Source organism: Chelonia mydas, chromosome 1, assembly GCF_015237465.2.
Source record: "Chelonia mydas isolate rCheMyd1 chromosome 1, rCheMyd1.pri.v2, whole genome shotgun sequence".
NCBI classification, from domain to species: domain Eukaryota; kingdom Metazoa; phylum Chordata; order Testudines; family Cheloniidae; genus Chelonia; species Chelonia mydas.
In genome coordinates this window covers 61,576,146-61,596,990 of record NC_057849.1, presented here as the reverse complement: position 1 = coordinate 61,596,990, position 20,845 = coordinate 61,576,146, and the positions used below count along the sequence as shown (strand labels likewise).

At 41.3% G+C, this 20,845-nt stretch overlaps 2 protein-coding genes across 2 annotated transcripts; one reads left to right on the top strand and one right to left on the bottom strand.

Annotated features, from left to right (window-relative positions):
* Nucleotides 1-1,832: 1,832 nt before the first annotated feature.
* Nucleotides 1,833-10,798, bottom strand: LOC114019828 (lectin-like). Its single transcript, XM_027823756.2, has 6 exons — nucleotides 10,696-10,798; nucleotides 7,575-7,662; nucleotides 5,696-5,942; nucleotides 4,106-4,243; nucleotides 2,955-3,090; nucleotides 1,833-1,915 (listed from the first exon to the last, which is right to left on the bottom strand). Exons 1-6 carry the CDS (start codon nucleotides 10,796-10,798, stop codon nucleotides 1,833-1,835), a joined length of 795 nt encoding a protein of 264 aa, XP_027679557.2.
* A 1,674-nt stretch (nucleotides 10,799-12,472) lies between these two features.
* FAM216B (family with sequence similarity 216 member B) lies at nucleotides 12,473-18,887 on the top strand. Its single transcript, XM_043533338.1, has 4 exons — nucleotides 12,473-12,669; nucleotides 12,856-12,967; nucleotides 13,328-13,448; nucleotides 14,638-18,887. The coding sequence occupies exons 1-4, from the start codon at nucleotides 12,569-12,571 to the stop codon at nucleotides 14,787-14,789; spliced, it is 486 nt and encodes a 161-aa protein (XP_043389273.1). The 5' UTR covers nucleotides 12,473-12,568; the 3' UTR covers nucleotides 14,790-18,887.
* The last annotated feature ends 1,958 nt before the right edge of the window (nucleotides 18,888-20,845 follow it).

Below are 20,845 nucleotides of genomic sequence, written 5' to 3'. Positions count from 1 at the left end.
TAGGACTGGTCCCAGTACAGACCCCTGGGTGTCACCACTATTTACCTCTCTCCATTCTGAAAACTGACAATTTATTCCTACCCTTTGTTTCCTACCTTTTAACCAGTTACCATTCCATGAGAGGACCTCCTGTCTTATCCCATGACAGCTTTCTTTGTTTAAGAGCCTTTGGTGAGGGACCTTGTCAAAGGCTTTCTGGAAATCTAAGTACACTGTATCCACTGGATCTCCCCACTCCACATGCTTGTTGAACTCAAAGAATTCTAGTAGATTGATGAGGCATGATTTCCCTTTACAAAAACCACGTTGACTCTTCCCCAACAAATCATTTTCATCTTTGTGCGAAGTATTTCTTCACACAACACACAGTCAACCTGTGGAACTCCTTGCCAGAGGATGTTGTGAAGGCCAAGACTATAACATGGTTCAAAAAAGAACTAAATAAATTCATGGATGATAGGTCCATCAATGGCTATTAGCTAGGATGGACAGGGATGGTGTCCCTAACCTCTGTTTGCCAGCAGCTGGGAATGGGCGACAGGGGATGGATCATTTGATGATTGCCTGTTCTGTTAATTCCCTCTATGGCACCTGGCATTGGCCACTGTTGGAAGACAGGATACTGGGCTACATGGACCTTTGGTCTGACCCAGTAGGGCCGTTCTTATGTTCACCTCAATATAAGTGGCATACCCTGTAATTATTATACGTATGGCCACTGATATTGAGGGGACATTATGTTACGGCAAACTTCGTACATTTAAAAACATTTCTCACTATTACTCCGACAATTGCATCTCCACTGCTATCAGCAAAAGAGTGAACTCTAGTACAGATAAGGCACTGGAGTTGTTACCACCATGGCATGAAGTCGTCCTCTGAGCAGGGTTAGATGACGCAGATATTAAAATGCTAGTAGTTGGCCTATGTTAGTGTTCCCACCATTGCTACCAAGGAAAGATTATTCACCTAGATGCTCCATTATCACCTGAATGATCCAACTAGTCTTTTAGGATTCTATGAAGATTTGCCAATGACTGACATGTCTCGGGGAGGGACACAATTACCGTAAGAACTTTCAACTAACTAATGAGTCAAAAGCAATACAGTAACTTATAATTAAGAAAAACAAATTGATGTTGTTTGTTTACACAGACCACAGTAATGTATAATGTTTAGTCATTTTAACATACATGGCCATAATGACAAGTTTTGCTTCACTTAACAAAATGCTATCCCATGAAGTTAACAAAGCTCTGTATCATCTCTCTGTATAATGATATACACATGACTGTTCCATATGATTTGTACTTCTTTTTATGGTTATATTACAGTTCAATGAACTAGCCATTTAACTACTTAAAAATTGAAAACATTCAGCTGACTTTTCTTGGATTTATCTGACATTAAGAAAGGAGAATTTCCAGGATTTAAAATGTATGTATTGATGTGATTAAATGGTGAAATGGGTAATGTTGTAATGATTTGTAATTATTTAATAATTAAAGAGCTCTCATGAATATTCTTGAAACCCCTGTGGAAAAGCCCAATAGTGCACTGATTTCATCAAGCATTCAGATCAAAGCAGAAATTATTTTTATATCACCCTTTTTACAGTGTTCTAAATGCAGTCTACGAGCAAGTCACTTTTTAATTTCTTCTACTGTTTTCTGTTCTATCTATATCATATGAGTTAACATTCCGGGTTTTTTTAAACTGACATCTTGATTTTTACCATATGAAAGAATCACTCATTAATTGTGGCTGAACGACATTCTGAGCGCAGTAAAAGTGGTCAGATTTCATGAGCAGCATAGACTTCCTGTTGCAGGCTAAGGCGGGGTCAAACTGGGTTTGTAACTGCAGATGAATGATAACTTCTTGTTGCAGTTATAGCCATCCCACTTACCCTGGACTGGAAACAAAGACAAATGAAGATGAAAAGGAAAAGTAACAGAACAATTTATAAATGAATTTTTTCACTTCTGACATGAGCTCATTTGGGCTCAGTTCAGTCCCTGGAAAACTAATTCTCCTTCTAATTTGTGTTTACAAAATATATAAATTGCACTAACCAAAAGGTAACATTTTCTCCAACTAATCCAGGAAATATCGGCCCAATCAGGGGGTGGTTGGGGTCCATTGGTAGGGCAAGGCTAAGGAAAGCTCATGATTAAACAAAAATGGAGACTACCTTCCTGTTTTGCCCCAGGAGAAAATGATTCACAGAGCAGGGTTGAGTTATAATAGTGGAGCTCTGTGGGCATATGGGGGTGTGTGTGTGTGTGTGTTTGCATGCATGGGTGTGTTTTGGGGAGAATTTCTGACCCTGATGAGCAAGGAAACTGTCTTGAAACAAAAAGCATCATTGGAATAACATGTTCAGTTCTGATAGCCACACTTCAAGAAGGATGTTGATAAATTGAAGAGGGTTCAGAGAAGAGCCAAGAGAATAATTAAAGGACTGGAAAACATGCCTTAGAGTGATAACCTAGATGGAGCTCCCTGAGACTAACAAAGAGAAGGTTAAGGCGTGACTTGATCATAATTTATAAGTACCTACATGGGGAACAAAAATTTGATAATGGGCTCTTCAGTCTAGCAGACAAGGATATAACAAGATCCAGTGGCTGGAAGTTGAAGCTAGACAAATTCAGACTGAAAATGAGACACACATTTTTATTAGTGAGGGTATTAACCATTGGAACAGTTTACCCAGGGTTGTGATGGATTTTCTGTCATTGGAAATTTTTAGATCAAGATTGGATATTTTTCTAAAAGATATTCTGTTGTTCAAACAGGAATTAATTCAGGGAAGTCCTATGGCTGGATGATCACAGTGGTACCTTTTAGCCTCATAATCTATTAATCTAACAGAAACAATTGTTCCTTACCCTCAGTCACTCTGCCTAGTATGAAAGTGTAAGTCATAAATCAATCCCTGTTTTCTTTACCTCTTAAATTTAGAGTCAGGCAGATTCGTACGTTGAAGATATGGTTAAATATTCCACCAATGGCATTGAAAATCGAGCTCAGAGGCCTCTGGATGAAATTTGGCAGTGATCCATCAGTCCATCTCAGAGAAGTACCCTTCAGAAAAGTAATACAGAAGTTTAATGAGAACTGCAGAGAGGACAGGTATTCTAATACTCTGCTGGGATTGAAAATGAGTGAAGGAGTGTGAGGGGGCTTCCACAGAAATGTGTGCATACCCTTATTGCCTACAGTCACATTATTGGCCTATGGAGCTGCATGAATAATTCATTTTGAATAATGTATCATATTCACTTCACCTGTTCTTCCATTTGTGAATTGTCCTCAAATAGATTGCAATTTTCCTGAATCTGTTTGTTATTCTGAATCAGTCTATAACTCACTTATGACGAGTTCATTGCAGGTATTTGGTGTTCAATTTTTGAGATGTTTGGAATGGACACTGAGAACACATGGTACATTTCTGGTTCCTGATTCCATGTATATAATTCATAGAATCAAGTTTCTAGTTCAAATAGTAATGATTACGAATATGAGGTTCACTTTCTTTGAATATTCCACTAATTGTAAATTCATTGTATCAACAAAAGCCCCTACCATAAACTCATTTCCTAGAATATTGCTGAGAAGACAGTTCAAGTGAATTCATTACAAAAATCTGAATAAATATATTCACAGAAGCTTTTGATAGTATTAACTCATCTCTACTGAGTTTACATTCTGCCAGGCAGAAATTAAACCTAGAACCCATTATCCACATGCCAGTTTATCCAGCGAAGCCTGAACCCAGGTCATCCTGCAGTTGTGGGCTAGTGTTGGCTGGAATGTGCGTGTATATGTGTGTGTGGTGGGGGGAGGATGGGGTTCTGAAGAATTTTTTTGTTAAAAAATCAAATCTGAAAAAAAAAGTGCTTATAGCAACTGAAAATATTTTGGTTTTCCGCAATCGAAAACCAATTTTTGGGAGGGGGCTCAACGCTAAAAATATTAAGTTGATATTAATATTAATCACTGAAAATCAATACATTTTCTATGGAAAAATTTTGCTCATCCCTTCTGTGAACCTCTCCTAGCTGGTTATTATTTTCATGCCTTTTCTGAGTACACTTACCTTTTGGTGACTTCCTCCTATCCAGAACTGGGTTGTCCTTTTGTCTGCATAACTGGCGAGGTTCACAAGGAAATCATTCTGAGCTGCATTGGAGATGCTGGTGAGGTGACCTCCCTCTGCTATCCTCTGGCAAACACTCTGCAAGGTAAAAGCAAATTCGACCCAGGGACATAGACTGGGAAAGAGAGTGAGGGGAGAGTTTGTGAAACAGAAAGGGGAGAGAGAAAAGTGGAAAAAGTTTGGGAATGGGAGTGAAGAGGGAAAGAGAGACAAGAATATAAGAGAAGGTGAAAAGAGAAGGGCAGTGGAGAATGAAATAGAAAGGGGGGAAATAGGACATAAGAGAGAAAGTTGTATAAAGGGAGTAGAGAAAGACATACAAATGGAGCTAGTCTAGGCCAGAGTGGAGAAGTGTGAGAGGAAGCAATAATGATAAAGGGGAAAACAAGAACATTAAGTGTGGAAAGGGAGAAAAGTAGAGAGAGAAAAGGAAGATGGAGAAAATTGAAAGACCAAAAGAGTTTAAGAAATAGATTTTCTTCTTGTTTCCCCAGCCATCCACCAATCAAGATGGGGTAAAGAGTTCTCTTAACTATGTTCTGCTGAGTGGGATTCTGTGATTTTTGCCTCTGTCTTCAGGTAAGAAGATGGTTTCTCTTTCCCATAAGGCAGGAGGCCCCTTTGTCTGCAGTCTGAAATAAAGGCACAGTTTGCTTTGGCCCTAAGGAGCCCTTTGCCAGTTCACCTTGATGATTAAGGCATTTGTTTTGTCATTTAAACTGAACACATTCTCATAGCCATAACCTCAGATCGTATAAATCTTTCTCTTTTTACTAAAGAGTTCCGTGGAAAGCAGCACCACTAAGCAAACATTTACACTGAATGCATTTGAGGGAGGTGTCTGCATTTTGAAAATTAGCATATTTTGACAATATTTTGAACTCTATCCTCCCCCCACCCCATATCAGTACATCAATATAGCACCGGCCTCATCTGGTATAATTAGAACAGGGAGCGAAGTGAAGTCAGATTATCTTTTAGCAAGCCTCTGAGATTTGGAGGAACATAGACAAGGCAAAAGGAATTTTCTCTTCAGAAGTGTTTTTATGAGGCAGACAGATAAAAGTTAAGCCTCTTAGGGATGAGTTAGCACATGCAGAGTGGGGGTGGGGCCGACTGCCTCATAAACAGGAAAATCACCTAACCTTCTCTTCAGTTTGTGTTAGGATTTTAACAAGGAATTAGAAATTCTCTGGCTTGTTCCAGAGTTTAGATGGAAAAATGCCAATGTTCAAAGGCAGTGAATCCTGACCAGTGGAGAGAGATGGGATTAAATGAGAACTGTTTTCAGATTTCAAAAGATCCGAGAGCTGAGTAGGAGTTGGTTCATAGCTACTTGAGCATCTCACATGGCAAAGCTGCATGCTGGTAGCTCACCCACCTGTTCAGCCCTGAAATGTGTATCAAGTACCTTCTGCCAGGATTGATACATTTCAGGTAAATCAGAAAGGAAGAGAAAAGAAACAAAAAAGTAAAAGAAGATAGAACAAGGGGAGAGAGAGAAAATTCTCATTTTGAAGAACCTGGTACCTCAGCATCGGCCCATGTATTTTGCTCCTGGACAAACTTGTAACACTGGCCCATGTTACTGACCCATCCATCCTGACAGGGACCTTGGCAGAACAATTCTGACTCTAGTAAGGAGGAGTCAGCTTGAGCTGGGACTTGAATGTCCTTAGGTGAAGAATGACTGCCCCCAAATATGCTGTCCAAGAACCGGACATCACGACGTTTGACACCTGGGTTCTCGTCACCTATGAGAAATACAAACCGACTCCTAGAGAGAGGTACCGGAAGAACAAAAGTCCATATATCTCTCTGGACAATATGTCTCCCTCTCACCTTGGATGTCTCTTTAAATCTATGTGAACTGAGTTATAACAGTCTATATAAAGTGAAACAAGGATGATTTACTGAATATAATTAGGAGCAAACATTGTACTAGATATTCAGTGGGACAATGCAAATTCAGCAAATGAAGCGCACTCGTCTTAGGAGTCAAGTTCTGATGAGATCATAAACAATATTAGTTTGCTGCTCTCATTGCAGGATACAATGGATGCACTTCTCTACTTCACAAAACCATGTCAGTGGTTGGTGCAATGCATCGCAGCTTGCTGATTCCTCTCTGGCTGTGCCCCTGGGAGAGACTGCAGGGGGTGCAGCAGCTCAGAACTGAAAGGCACTGGCGGGTATTGTTTGGTTCTGCAGATCAGGAGTATGTGTATTAGCAAAGCTTTGTCAGGGAGGACCCAGGACAGGACTAGCAATGTGAATTGCAGGCTGGGGCTGAGATGTATCAACACCTTTAGGAGAGAAGGAGGAATACTAGAACAATACAGGTCTGTCAGACCAGAATTAAGATTAATTTTGTGAAACTTATTGCAGTCAATTTCTTTCCAACATCCTTCTTAGTAAACAATCAGCACAGTTGGATTTAACTTCCAGATATCATTGATTTATCTCCCAAAACCTCATATGGTAATTTCCTCTACCTTAGAATCTGTTGTATTATCCATTCAAATTTCATCTTGTGGAAGCCCCATTTTCCCCTCTAGAGCTAGATGGGCCTGGCACTAGCCCAGCAACAATATGGGGAGGAAGGTGCACTGAACAATTTCATCCCATCACTCTGCCCTTGGAGCTCCCTGCCAGGATACCTGCACACTCTGGGTCACTTTTAGTATCTGGGGACTCAAGCCATCCCACAGGGGAGAGGGAGGGGGTGAATTATGGTGCTGGACCCTTCCTTCAACCTGCCTTATAACCAGCAGAGATGGCCAGGAGCAGAGAGTGGAGTGTGCTGCACCAACTTCAGGGGCAGTACAGGCATAATGCAGTGGTCGTGCTTCCACTGCACTCTCTGGTCTTCCGTGAGAGATCCCTCCTGGAGCAGTCCTTAGGGTGGTGCAGGCCCACACCACCTCTAATGCAAGGGCAAGTCAACAGCACAATGGACACGCGCACACACACAAACACACACACACACACACACTCTCTCTCTCTCTCCCCCTCCCCAGCAGCTCCTAGGCCTGTCAGTCTTAAAGCAGCTCATTCTCATTTTATCCCTGCCTCAGTCATACTCGGAAGAGTTGTACTTCTGGGTTGAGGGCAGGGTGTGGATCATTTGGAATTACTGAGGACCTTTTGCAGCTCTTTGCATGTAGAAAGGCTTGCACAAGGGCACATCACGCTAGACCTGGCTCCAACCTTTGCTCACTGTCACTGCATTGCAGAAATATTAAACAATACACCAGATTCATTCTACGTTAAAAACCCCCAAAGCCTCAGACTTTTTACTCTATTAACTTTAAAATAATTCTGTGCTGCTAACAACAAGAAGCAAATGGTGAGGCTGTGTTTCTTTTTTTGCAGCATCAGACAGACATTCTAGATGCATTATACTCACCTTCCAAGCCAGGGAGAACCAGTACGCCTAGAATCAGGAACATAAATGGAAGGGACTTCATTGCTAGGAGACCTTGCGACACTGTTGCCTGCAATGTGTAAATATCAGGTAGAAGTTGTTCATCCAGGCACCTGACTGCCGGTCAAAGTAAGAAATGGAAGAGATCTGCCAGGGCATCTCCATTGGTGTCAGTGTAACAGAGGAGAGAAACGATGTCTTTACATCATACTCCATAGATGGTAGATGGTTTTATCATGGTTTTATTATCAACATGACTCATTATGTTGTGTAAAATATTCAGAAGTGCCTAGGTGACTTGGGAGCCTAAATGCCATTTTCAGTAGTGACTTAGGGCCAGATTTTCAAAGGTGTTTAGGCACCTAATGATGCAAAAGACGCCTAATTTTCAAAAGCACCTAAGCTGGTTATGTGCCCAACTCCCATGGAAAGTGTTACCCCTAATCTCACCTAGACTAAGCCTCTCCTTGTAGGCTTGTTCCCACGCTGTGTTTCCTATTCCTTAGTCCAATTAAGTTTTAAGTGTCTTCAGGAATGGGGCTTCCACCACTTCCCTTTGGGATTCTAACAGATGCCACTGTCAGAAATGTTGCTCTGTGGTTCAGCCTAAACATTCTCCTTCCTAATTCTCTCCCATTATTCCTAGTTATAACTCTCTGTTCTGAATAAGACTCCTTCCATGGTGTTCACACACTTCAGATACACAGAGACAATTATGTCCTCCTCCCCGATTCCACCCCACGATTTATTAAGACAAACTGTACATTTTTTGTTCTTTTAATCTTCCTTTCTAAGTCTGTACCTCCAACTCCAAAGAGGGTAGACAGGAGTGAATGAATGAACAGCAATAGCACCCATCAGAGGCAGCTCAGCAACAAGTTGCTGTCCACTCACACAGGAGCTGCCTAGATGACACTTTTATATTCTAGTCTCAATGACATGCTGAACTAATGATGGACTGAATAGGAGGAAAATAGCTGCAGCACTAAAATAACAATGATAGGAGAGGGGAACAACCCAGGGAAAGGAATTTTGTCAGCATAATGAATGAGGATTTCTCCATGGACTCTAGTTAACATTAATGTGAATCACATGGCTAATTCTGATACACAGCAGGCCAAACTCAACCCTAGTGTGACTTGGCTTGGCTAGATGCTGATCCTCATTACATTGGGGTCAAATCTCAGAGTAATTCTATTTAATCCATTGGGGTTACTCTGGATTTACACAGGTATAGTGGAGATTAGAATCAGGTGCTGTGTCTTGAAAACACTCCTCCCCCCCCCCCCAATGATTAAGAGAAAAAGTAAGAAACGTATAAAGAGGAAGCAGATACATGCATAAGAAAGACAACTGTTGATATGTGTGTATAATATAATAAATAGACAGAGAGACAGAGAACTAGAAACACACAGAATGAGGCACAGTAAAAAAAAAAGAGATTGATAAATACCGTATTGCAGATTCTCTCTGTTTTTTCTTCCTCCTTTTCACTTTGGTGTGAAATAAAAACTGTGTCCTTGAGGTATTTATGATGCCAGCTTTGGCAAGATTGGCTACTTCCTTTGGTAAATGAGGCCAGCTCTAATATTTAGCTTGAAATCTTTTTAGATAGTCTCTCTCCCTTAAACAAAGATGGGTGGGGTCCAATTCTGACATCTGTGCTATTTTAAGCACCCATTGCTTGTTTAGCAAAGCCTTTCGGAAACACACCTTCATCTGAAGTGTCCACTGAGAAATGATATGAGAACAAATAATTTCCCTTCACAACGTGGGAAGAGGTAGGGCTGCCCTTCTAGGATGACCCTTATAAAAATAGGCTACAGTACTGGTTCCAAATACAACTGTAACATCTATAATATTTGTGACCATCCTTGTAGAATACTTTGTCTAATGGAGGATGAGGATGAGGTAGGGGAGCAGAGAGAGAGAGAGGTGTCTATGTGTGAGTGTGTGTTTTGCAGGGCAGGAGCCTAGAGTTGAGAGAACATGGAAACTATATTTCTTATCCCATCAGATGAAGACATTCCCTTCAGGGCAAGGCTCAGGTCTGTTGATGAGGCAATGGAACAAGTCAGAGCTGAGAACCCCTTCAAGCTCCATTAAACATAGAATCATAGAATGATAGGACTGGAAGGGCCTCAGGAGATCATCAAGTTCAGTCCCCTGCACTCATGGCAGAACTAAGTATTAACATACACAAGCTTCCCCATGACGTACCGTTTTCTTAAACCTTGTCCAAACACCCTCATGTACAGTAAATACTTCCTGCATTCATTAAATGCTCTGAATCACACTATGTGATTAGAGCATAAGTTTGAGTTCATGCATTCATTTAAAACCCAAATATTTATTAAAGGAGTTGAAACGAACTCCTTTTCCCCTTTCTTTGTACAAATATAGTCTCATTGCCACCAGGCCCAGGGAGAGTTGTTCCCTAAAGCTAGTCCTGTCTCTTTAAAATTAAAGAGATGATGTGATTAGCTGGGGTGTATTCATTAGAGAGACCTCAGGGGATGGATCCTAGTGCCTCCTTAAAGATGGACTGTGGGTGGGACTGGTTCTGTATAGCTCCACGGTGTGCATCCCAGTGGCAAATTTCCCTTTGTTTTATCTTACAAACAGCATATGAGGGCCTGCCTCTGCTATCCTAACTCACATTGAGAAGCATCTAATCAGGCGAGATACTCACAATGTGAGCAACAATTGCAGAGTCATATCCGTCATCACTAGGCTGCTTCTCCTGCCCTTCCGGGTAACGTGGTATGGGAAAAGGTGTTTGGTGTTTGTTCTGTGGTGAAGGACAGTGTATTAAAGGAGGATTATGTACTAAACCTATAAAATGATGGTAAATAAGTGGTCTGAGTAGTTTACCCACTTCTCATTCTCACCATAATATATTTATAAAAGAATCAGTTTCTGAGTGCATACTGCATGCCGTTTACTATATAGCAAAATGTCTCTCCACTACCACTAGATAAGTACATAGTAATGGTACCAATTCATTTAATCAATGGATCGGACCTCTCCTTACTTGGTTCATGACTAGTCTGTGAACTGATAATGATTTTCTTGAATTTATTCATTACTTGAAATTACTCACTAAATACTTTCTGCAGATAATTCTCAGCCTGTAGATTCTTTGTGAGCAGCTCATTGAGCGTAGTAAGAAATTGTACTATTTTGATCAGACACATAAGACACATTGTACGCTTCCATTTCCTGCCGGGATGAACATAACTCTGAGAAGGAAGTTACAGAGCATGCATTTAAAATTTGCTTTCCATGAATATCCTGCAGTATTCCCTGGAAATTCACAGTTTCTGTGAACATTCCTATCCGTACATTCATTTGCTAGAATATTCATCAAAAGTAAACAGAGAAAGTTGCTGCGTGGGACTTTCAATTGACTGAGGAGTACAAGTCCCATAGAAAGTTAATAGGACTTGTGATTCTACCTCACTTAGGTGCATTTGAAAATTCCTCCTGCTAACACAGATGAAGGACATTTGTTGATAAATTTGAAGGTATATTTATAGAACATTTTTGTAGGATTCACCTGGGTCTATTCTCTGTTCTCTCTCCTTGTATCGGGCTGTCTATCTGCTGTTTGTTTCTCATAATATGGGCATGCTCCATTTCCCAGCACACCTGCATGGTGGAAAGATTCACTGTGCTATTGGAAGTGCTGGTCTTCAAAACTAAGTCATTCTCCCAGCAACCCCAGCTGTCTGTGCACAAGTGTTTTTACAACCACAAAATGATGACTGAGCAAAAGTTTCATTTAGCTGTTCAGACAACATCCAGATCCCCAGGAGAAGTAGAACGGTCAGACCCATTCCTACACAACAAAGATGGAGTCACTGTAAAAAAATCAGCAGGTTGATGGTCAGAGGTTGCTCAAGGCACTTGGCCAACTTCCCAGAGTTCCTTGTAACGCTCTCTCTCTCCCCCTCTATGTTGCTAGGATATTTGTCAACAGAATGAACGTGACAGTTCCTGGGAGAAACCGAGTTTTGTATTAAGGCTGTCTTGTGTGGAAAAGGGAAGCTGTATTTCCGGGGGTGAGTCAGAGCTGAACAGAATTTGCTTTATGTATGAGGTCTTTCATATTCCAGGTAACTCAACGCACAACACTGTAAACTAAATGCTAGCAACTCACTAACAGGGTAGACAAACGCAGCAGGTGTTGTGCATTAAGCAGCAGCACACATAGCTGTAGATGTCAGAAACAGTTCTCCTAAAAGAGAGAGCGGGGGAAATGTTGACCTGGATTAGCCTTTACATGCCTATTGGGAAAGTGCCATGGGATCTTTGACTTCACCATGGGCAGAGGGGGGGTGGGATCACCTTGCTGTAAATAGCCTATGTTTTCAGGAAAGATTTAATTGCTATGCTTTCCCCTATGCTTGAAATACCTTCCAAATCCTGCATACCATGTAACCTCCCTTTCCTTCATATTCCTCCTCACAACTCGCCTATTCCCACAGTCTCTCCAACCCTGACTCCTACACCCATGCTGCCCTTCTAACGTAAGTAGGATAATAAGATTTAAAAAGTAGGTAGTGCAATGACCCAAAGTATAAAGGACGCAACCTTATTAGCTTGCCCTGCGTCGTTTCCCCTTCTATTATGTCACACCATATCCAATTTACCACACAATTTTAATAGGCTTACTAACGCTGTATAGCACCTTCCTCACAATTGACTTCCTTGGGACTTTTTGTGGGGTAGGGTGCTACCTAATGTGAATAAGGGTATCAGAATCTGACCCTTAGATTGTAAACTCTTTGGGGCAGGAATTATGTATGTATTCTCTCTGTAAATCACTATATACTTAAATTAATCCCTCGCACCAGCACTCTACAATGGGTGAAGAGGGATAGGAAGGTGTCTCCATTTTAGCTTTATGTAGTGTGAGGTCTGCATGGTTTCCAAAGTCCAGTTTGAAAGGTGACAATTTACAATTCACAGTTATGACAGCAAAGCATTTGCACAAGGGAAAGGCAGACAGAACTCCGGTTTTTGTTCTTCTCTTCCCCAGGGCAGTATGCAGAGTTCATTCAAGATGGGTACAGTGATCCAGTTCTTCTTTATGCTTCTTTCCAGGGCCTCCAACCAGAGCCCATTCCGTATGGGTCTGGAAATTTAGTTCTGCTTTTGTTCCTCCCTTCCGAGGAGTTGTACTGGATATTTGAAGATCATGAATAATTATTGATATAAAGTTTGTTTTTGTCCCATGTTTTTGAACCTGTCTTTTGAGAGGCTGGGTAAGGATGGGTGAAAATTGGAAGAGAAATCCTGGTCCCTGTCATTCTCCAAAAGTTTTATGCATACAAGTTCCTCCATCTGCTCAGGATACCTACTTACTGAAGGTAACAGACTGATAGCAGGCCTAGTTTAGTGTTCTTTGTATTTCACTCACAGCCTGGGGTCTTAACTCTTTTAGTTAAATGAAACAAAAATGTCCCTTTAGGAGCAGAAGTAACATCCTAGAGGGTGCTATCCATTCTTGTAGCCTAGTTTCTGAGTATATTTAAATGGTAAAAAAGATTAAATTAAAACTTGTCTGTAAAGGTTTCCTCCTCAGGTTTAATTACTGCTTTATTTAATAAAATCCCCCTGGAATAGAACAATGGACGTAAATCCCCTTGTTACAGTTTGAAATCAGTGTAGAATCAGATGTAAATTTAGTCCTAACAGTTAAATTGCCATGCACTGCCTTGCTCTTACAGGACCTGAAGCGAGGCCAGAAATGCTACCTCTATAGCATCATGAGAGTTTATGACAGCAAACCTCTGAGGGAAATGCTGTGCCATCAGTACATGCTCAATCTCCAGCGCCAGAATTTGCTGGGTAAGTGCCGGCTGATATTGCTGTGTGCATCAGCAATCTATAGAAATTGGAGATTGGAGGGTAAACCTGGGGTTTGAGTGAATAGGATAAGAAGTTTATGGTGCCATATAATACACCGGACACACAAAATGGAGCCTGGAATAGTTTGTAGGCAGAGGTGAGGAAGCCTTTGGCTGATGCGCTCTGCCTTCCTCAGCAGAGGCCCCTGTGACAACAAGCAGCAAAACACTCTTGGTTTCATGTTATTTATTCATTCACAGAGTGCCTATCCCTAGCTCCGGGTGTTATTTTACAGAAACATTGAATGCCTAAAATCAGAAGATAAAAGATATTAAAAATACTATGTCCTCTCCTTCCCTCAAGGTGTCCGAGAGCCATTCTCTTCATCCAGCCATCCCATCCCTCATCCCACACTCTTACCAAAGGCCAACAAAAATCAGATGGATCTTTGTGGCATGCCCTGAAGGTCAACAAATTTTGGCTTTGATAGACAATGAATTTGAGTTGAAGACCTTTCATGGAAATTGCCCTACCAGCCACACCCTCTCCGAACCCACACCTTCCAGCAGAAAGAACTGTTAGCTCAACTGCCTGTGCTGACCACAACGGCAGAGATATCTACACAGAAAGGTAGCCCTTGAGGTAGCTGGGTCCCAAACTATTTAGGACTTTATAAGGTCAAAATCAATTTATTAAATTCCACTCAGATTAGAGGGAGGAGATTATGGTCCGTCTAATTAGAGAGGTCAAAAATGGAGTCAAGCAGCAGAAATTTTCTTCTCATGGTTAAGCTAGGACCACAGATGCACAAGTCTCAAATATCATTTCTTCTCTCAGAACTGACCACATCAGGGACAATGTCACATCTCTGTGAGACAGCAGCTGCCAGCAAAAGGTTCTGAAGCTCTAATTGTAGTTACAAATATTATCTTCAGACTTCATAGCTCATGCATGGCAAGGAGCACTTCTCATCCCATCAGTTTTAACATACCATGGTGCATGATGTGATGCTGCTGTATCACTTGTTCAGCTAGTTTTTATGTGCAGCTTCATGCTTTCCCAACGCAGGCTCCCCTCTCTGGTGAATTTATTGGTATGCAACATCACTGCCTGTCAAAGATATAGCACTTGTGCATGTATGTGTGTATAATATTTGATTCCTGTCCATTTTCCCTATCCTCTCACCCAGGTCATATTACTGAGCATGAAGTCAGGTTTTATACCTCCTTCCTGGATCAAGCTGAAGAGAGAGACCCAAGGAAGGTCTCAGCTAGAAACAGCACCTCTCTGAAGTCCAGTGTTGGGAGAACTCAGCTGGGATTAACAGCCTGTAGTTCATAGAATGTAAGGCCAGAAGACATCACTGTGATCATCTAGTCTGACCTGCCGTATAATACAGGCCATAGAACTCCTCCAAATAATCCCTGTTTGAACTAGAACCTCTCTTTTAGGAAAAGATCCAATGTTGATTTAAAAATTGCCAATGATGGAAATTCCACTATATCCCATGACAAATTGTTCCAATGGTTAGTGTCAGTGTTAAAAAATTGTGCCTTATTTCCAGCCTGAATTTGTCTAGCTTCAACTTCCAGCCGTTGGATCTTGTGATACCTTTGCCTGCTAGACTGAAGAGCCCAGTTTCAATTTTGTATTTCCCAGGTAGGCACTTACAAGATATGATCACCCCTTAACCTTCTCTTTGTTAAATCAGGTAGGATTAGAAAAGGCAGCATGGACATATTGAGGTCCCAGTGGAAAGATGTCTGATAACTGCCTGTCCTTCACTAACCTTTTTCTGTTAGAGTCAAACTCTGACATTAATTGATATCAACTATCCCTCACTTAAACTTAATCTCCATCTTTTCCACCAATCTGTAGGAATTCACAGTGACTGAGTCCAGGCAGGTAGACTTTATGGGGACTGGAGGGAATGGCAGTTAGTCCATCTTTCTGTGTTTAAAGCACTGGCTGTATTTCAACGTTAAAACGTTTGCGATGAAGACTGGCACTTCTGAGCTGTGTGGAGGTGGGGATGGCTGTGTTGGCTGCCTTGAAGAGTGGAGAGGTATGTGACAAGAGCAGGCTGGGAGCGGGCTGGATGGCAGACAGCATAAAGCAGCATCCATCTGGCTGTGGTACTGATTTAGGCTGGGATTTTCAATGGAGACTAAGGTAGTTAGATGTCCAAAGGCAAAAGACTTTCAGTGTAAATCGGATGCTGAACTTCCTTTGAAATCCCAGCCTTAAACATGAAATGAAGAATGTCAATGTGTAAACAAAATTAAAACTGTTCCACCATATGAACTTTCTGCTGGACAAAATGGAGGCAGCTAATCTTTTTAAAGTCTGGGAAGCAACTTGCATGACCCTGGATCCAATCTTTTGTCTGTCTCCTCCCTTTAGGAACAAGACCCGGGTCCACTAGCTCCCATTTAACTTCCTTCACTGTACTGCATATCTGCTTTGAGTTGATCTGCACCCACCTCCAAGTGACACAGTGAGGGATATTGCATACGCCAGATATTGTATTCCTGCATTCTACGAAGGGCTTTCCCATCACATCTATGTCTGAAAGAACTGGGCCTCTTCTCCCCGGTACAGTTAGATTCCAAACCTACCTCCCGTACCCCTAAGGAGGGCAACAGTGAGATCATCCTGAACCATGCCCCCTTTAACAACCAGAAGACAGGAATCCAAACCAACCTCTCTTGCCTTTAACTCTTGAGAAAGAAGGAGGATGGAGAAAATTCAAAAGAATGCAGTAGGATTAAGAATTAGGAGATGTTACAAAAAATACTAACTTTGGTTGGGGCTAATTGGCACCCCAGCTGACAGTCCGTGCATAGAGGGCAGGGATAATACAGGCATGGAGCAGAAGTGGTTTGTTCAGGCCAGGGCTGAAGCACATTTGTGGTGAAGTGGGAGGAAGCTGGCACTGCTGCTGCCACTGCTGAATGTGGTCTGTAATTGGTCTGTAATTAGAGGACATCACTCTTCAAGGCTGTCAATCCAGACCCTTTTCTGAGCACCAAATTCACTTCAGTAGAACCAGCTGAATTTTTTTCTATCAAAACTGTCTTTCGATGGAAAGTGGATTTTTGACTAAATGAGAGCTAAACTGGGTTTTCAGTGGAAAATTTTGCCTTGGAAGACATAGTCCAGCTAGGCAGGCTGGCCTATATGGGAGAGTGGGGGCATGAGGCACCCAAACTACAACTCCCATGAGTAGGGTGACCAGATGTCCTGATTTTATAGGGACAGTCCCAATATTCAGGGCTTTGTCTTATATAGTCACCTATTACCTCCAACCCCATGTCCCAATTTTTCACACTTGCTATCTGGTCACCCTACCCATGAAGCACTGTGGCAGCATAGGAGGACACTGCCCTGTAACTAAACATTGTAGCAAAAGGGTTCAGTTTTGATTTTCCTGATGGAAACTTTCAGTTTTGGCTGAAAATATCTGATTTGCAGGTTTTTGATAAAAAGTCGCAATTTTCCACAGGGGGAAACGCCCCCCAGCATTTTCTGAGCAGCTCTTCACTTAATCAGGCTAATTATGCAGCAATTAAAGGCCTTATTGTTAGGCTAACAATAAATCTAATTACATTCAACTTTATTGGGATGAGTAATAGCAAAGGGGGATCCTGATCAGCAGCACTCCATCTGACCCAATGAGAGCACAGGCTGCTGAAGACCTTGCAGGATGAGGTCCCTTGGATTGCTGGCAGTTTTCTGATTTTGCCTCAATTTTCTAGCCTTGGAGAGAACCACAAAGGCACAAAGTCTTAGTGACATCTGCGTCTATACAATCATAATGAATTGCTAAATGCACCAGAGTTGATGTAAATAAATCATTGTATCAGGCTCATTTAGCCTGGTGCCTATCGTCAATTAACTTGTAATACAATCCCAGCACTGAAAATCCCTTTTTCCTTTACAATTAGATTTATCCCTAATTATAACTGGAAGACGTCCTGACAGCTTTGAAATACTGAGTTGTACTAAAGCTCACAGCAATATTTATTCATTTATTTAGATTTTAAAACACCCATCTGCAAAGATCTAGATGGCTCAATGATTAATTAGACTTATAGTGACAACCCAGCAATATTAAAAGCTTATATATTGGTAACACATTAACTCAGCCAACTAGTAAATCATAGCAGCACAAAAGCTCCTTTCACCTTATGTCTTATGGCAACATACCTTCAACCTTCCCCCAAAACTCCATCAAGGAAATGGTGAACTAGTGGAAACCAGTCCCTACATAACGACAGAAGAAGCAGGCCTTGAGTGACGGAGAACTTTTTTTCCTGAAGGTACCTCTTGAAGGACACAGCAACTGTTTAAGAGATCACAGCAAGGTGCTCAGATACTATAGTGATGAGTGCAGTATAAAAACATAAATTGTATAGAATATGTAAAGTTTACATGACACTTCAGGGGAGTGATGAAGATTGGAGAAGGAAACTGGGGAGGTACACTGTAGTTGTACAAGAGATGGAATATGGCACTGGGACTAGGACATTTTGTAGGTTAACCTTTTTAATATCTTTTAGAGTAAGGTGTCTAAAATACTGTTCCTTTTGCAATGCTGTTCACTGTGCAATATTCTGCTATCCTATATACACATTCACATTTTTCTAGGACACTTAGGAGACTTTAATTTTTTACTGCTGAGCTCATTCACAAAATGTTTTCTCTATAAGGCTCTTCGATATAAAATATATCTCACATATTATTTTTGACCCCCTCCCTCCCTGAGAGAGCCATTTTAGAGAGGAGACAATGTTTTGCCTCTGGTGATCAGAGGTTAATAACAGATGGACTATAATCCTGTTCTGCACCAGCCTGGAATCCAACCCAGCTCTACATATGATTTCCTCCAAGGGTTTCGCTTTAGAAAACTACTATTTTTTTAGCTAGCAAAGGGAGATTCACATTGTGGTAACAATCGAGAGTTCCTTCTGTTCTCTTCCCTGGGTAATGTTTTATTGCTGAAAACATAACATATCCTATATTATGGATCAATTTCCAAAAACATACTCTCTCACTGTAATGAGAATATATAAAAGACAAAACAAACCATAAACATTAGTGGTATCTCAAGATGAAATTTTGTTAAGCATGGCATATTGTTTTTGCAATATATTTTACTACACCATTACAACATATTATTCAATATAGCGCTGTTATCCATTACTGTAGCTATTTGGTATATACTGCCAATTGATTTAGCAGTTTAGTTGCATCGTTCTGTAGATTTTAGTAAACAGAAGACATTGTGCTAGATTATGAGTATGACTTGTGTGGCTGTGCATGGTAGTAAGGTCTTGCAAGGTCGTGGAGGACCTACTGAAGACCCTGAGTCTAGGCATGGTGGTGGGAAAGAGCAGAGGAATCATGCCTGCTATTCCTCACAATGTGAGCCACGATGAGGGATAAGGGCAGGATGGGGGCATGGTGTAGGCAAATACATGGTTCTGCCCCAGCTTATGGCCCAGCGAGCAGAGCTGGCTGGACATGAAGAAGTGTGGAGGGGGGGCAGAATATACCATATCTGGTAATGAACTGACAGCATATGCCCTTCACGCTACCTAAAACAGGAGCTCCAGAGAAACGATTTTTCAAGGGGGTATCTGGGTCATACTCTCTTCCCAGAGCTTCCTTTGGATAAGTGTCACCCTTTATCTGGGGCTGAGAGTAAACTCTCAATTTAGCCTGTAGCTGGTAAAGATGAGATCCAAAATTTTCTTGCTATCAAAACTGAAACATTGTTTTAAGTAGCACCTGACCAGACTGCTAAAGTGAATCTAGTTATTAAATCTGTAAACAGTGATGAGGAGCATGGTTCAAAAATCACAGGGCCATATCATGCCATTAGTTTTTCAGCAGAACTCGCCATCAGTCTCCTATGTGAGTTCCACTTAAAAACTGATGTCAAATCTATTTCCCTACCTATTGACACATGGGGCCTGATTCCCCACTCTGTTACACCACTTTCACACTCTTGTGGCACCAAGTTAAGAGAGTGATCTATCAGACCCATCATATTTACACCAAACCCAATACAATATATTGGTGTTAAGCAATTAAATAATATAATGTAGTTGAATAGAATGCCAACTTTTCATCCACAAAGAACACCAGGAAATCTTTTCTTTTTTTTTTTTAGAAAAAAGAACATTTTAGAAAAAAGAACATAACATTTGAGCAAATGCAAAGGGAAATCTATCATCAGCACTCAGCAAATGAGAAAATGAATGATTTAAGATGCATAACATATAAACTTTTTTCTTAGAAGTTATCAAAGCCAGTGAAAGATCTAAGGAATAAGAAATAAGAATAAGAAAAGAGAATTCAGTAGAGTAAAAAGGAAAAAGCTACACACATTAAAACAATAACAGGTCAGTTTGCTGTAGTAAGACACATTAATAGAGTATAAACCTTTAAATGCAACTTTGTGATTTAGCCTGAGTGGGAGAAAATAGTTTTGAAATCTCCAAATCAAAGAGGTATGTCAGAACTTCAGATTCTGTCCTTGATCTGAGCATCTGTTTAAAAGCTGAAATGCTGACTCTGGGTCTTGGATGTTCCATGATTTCAACTTTAGAAAGTAAAGCCCAGGCTCTGCACTGACATACACTTCACAGATTGACATCATATTCCTAGCACAAAAATGATAGGGCCAAATTCTACACTGTAAATCCCCTGATATTAAGGGCTGCATGAGGTATAAATAAAAAAAAAGAATTTTGCAGTACCTAATATTAATTATATGTTTTTCAGTTGCATCCACAATGTGCTTGGCATTTTTCTCATATGTCTTTGCCTAATATTTTCTACTGTTTTTTGTACCAAGTGAACAATACCTTGTCCCAGCAGTTCACAAACTGTGGGTCGGGATCCCAAAGTGGGTCCGAGTTCATTTTAATGGGGTCGCCAGGATCAGCATTAGACTCGTTGGGACCCAGGGCAGAAAACCGAGTCCCAGGTCCCGCCACACGGGGCTGAAGCCCAAGCCCTGCCATGCAGGGACCTCAGGCTTCGGCCCTGCGCAGTGGGGCTTGGGCTTTCTGCCCTGGGCCCCAGCGAGTCTAATGCCAGCCCTGCTGAAGCCCGAGCCCCATCACACAGGGCTGAAGCTGAAGCACAAGCAACTTAGCTTTGCGGGTCCCTGTGGCGTGGGGTTGTGTAGTAATTTTTTTTTGTCAGAAGGGATCACAGTGCAATGAAGTTTGAGAACCACTGCCCTATCGCAACCCCACACCCACCCTTTTCTGTGGATACTCTTCTAAGGAAAGCATTGGAGACAAAGAACTAGCAAACACACTCAAGAGAATAATTGTGCACTATCAGGGGGATAAACCAGGTAACTTAATACTTTCCATGAT

What these genes read in the sequence shown, in the direction of transcription:
- LOC114019828 (XM_027823756.2), bottom strand. Translation starts at nt 10,798, where the DNA reads ATGTGTCTTATGTGTCTGATCAAAATAGTACAATTTCTTACTACGCTC. An exon ending in GGTTCTCCCTGGCTTGGAAG is followed by an intron (nt 5,943 to 7,574) that starts GTGAGTATAATG and finishes ACCTCTCTCTAG; the next exon opens with GAGTCGGTTTGTATTTCTCA. An exon ending in ATACATGGGCCGATGCTGAG is followed by an intron (nt 4,244 to 5,695) that starts GTACCAGGTTCT and finishes TTTACCTTGCAG; the next exon opens with AGTGTTTGCCAGAGGATAGC.
- FAM216B (XM_043533338.1), top strand. Translation starts at nt 12,569, where the DNA reads ATGACAGCAAAGCATTTGCACAAGGGAAAGGCAGACAGAACTCCGGTT. An exon ending in GTTCATTCAAGATGGGTACA is followed by an intron (nt 12,670 to 12,855) that starts GTGATCCAGTTC and finishes CTGTCTTTTGAG; the next exon opens with AGGCTGGGTAAGGATGGGTG. An exon ending in AGGATACCTACTTACTGAAG is followed by an intron (nt 12,968 to 13,327) that starts GTAACAGACTGA and finishes TTGCTCTTACAG; the next exon opens with GACCTGAAGCGAGGCCAGAA.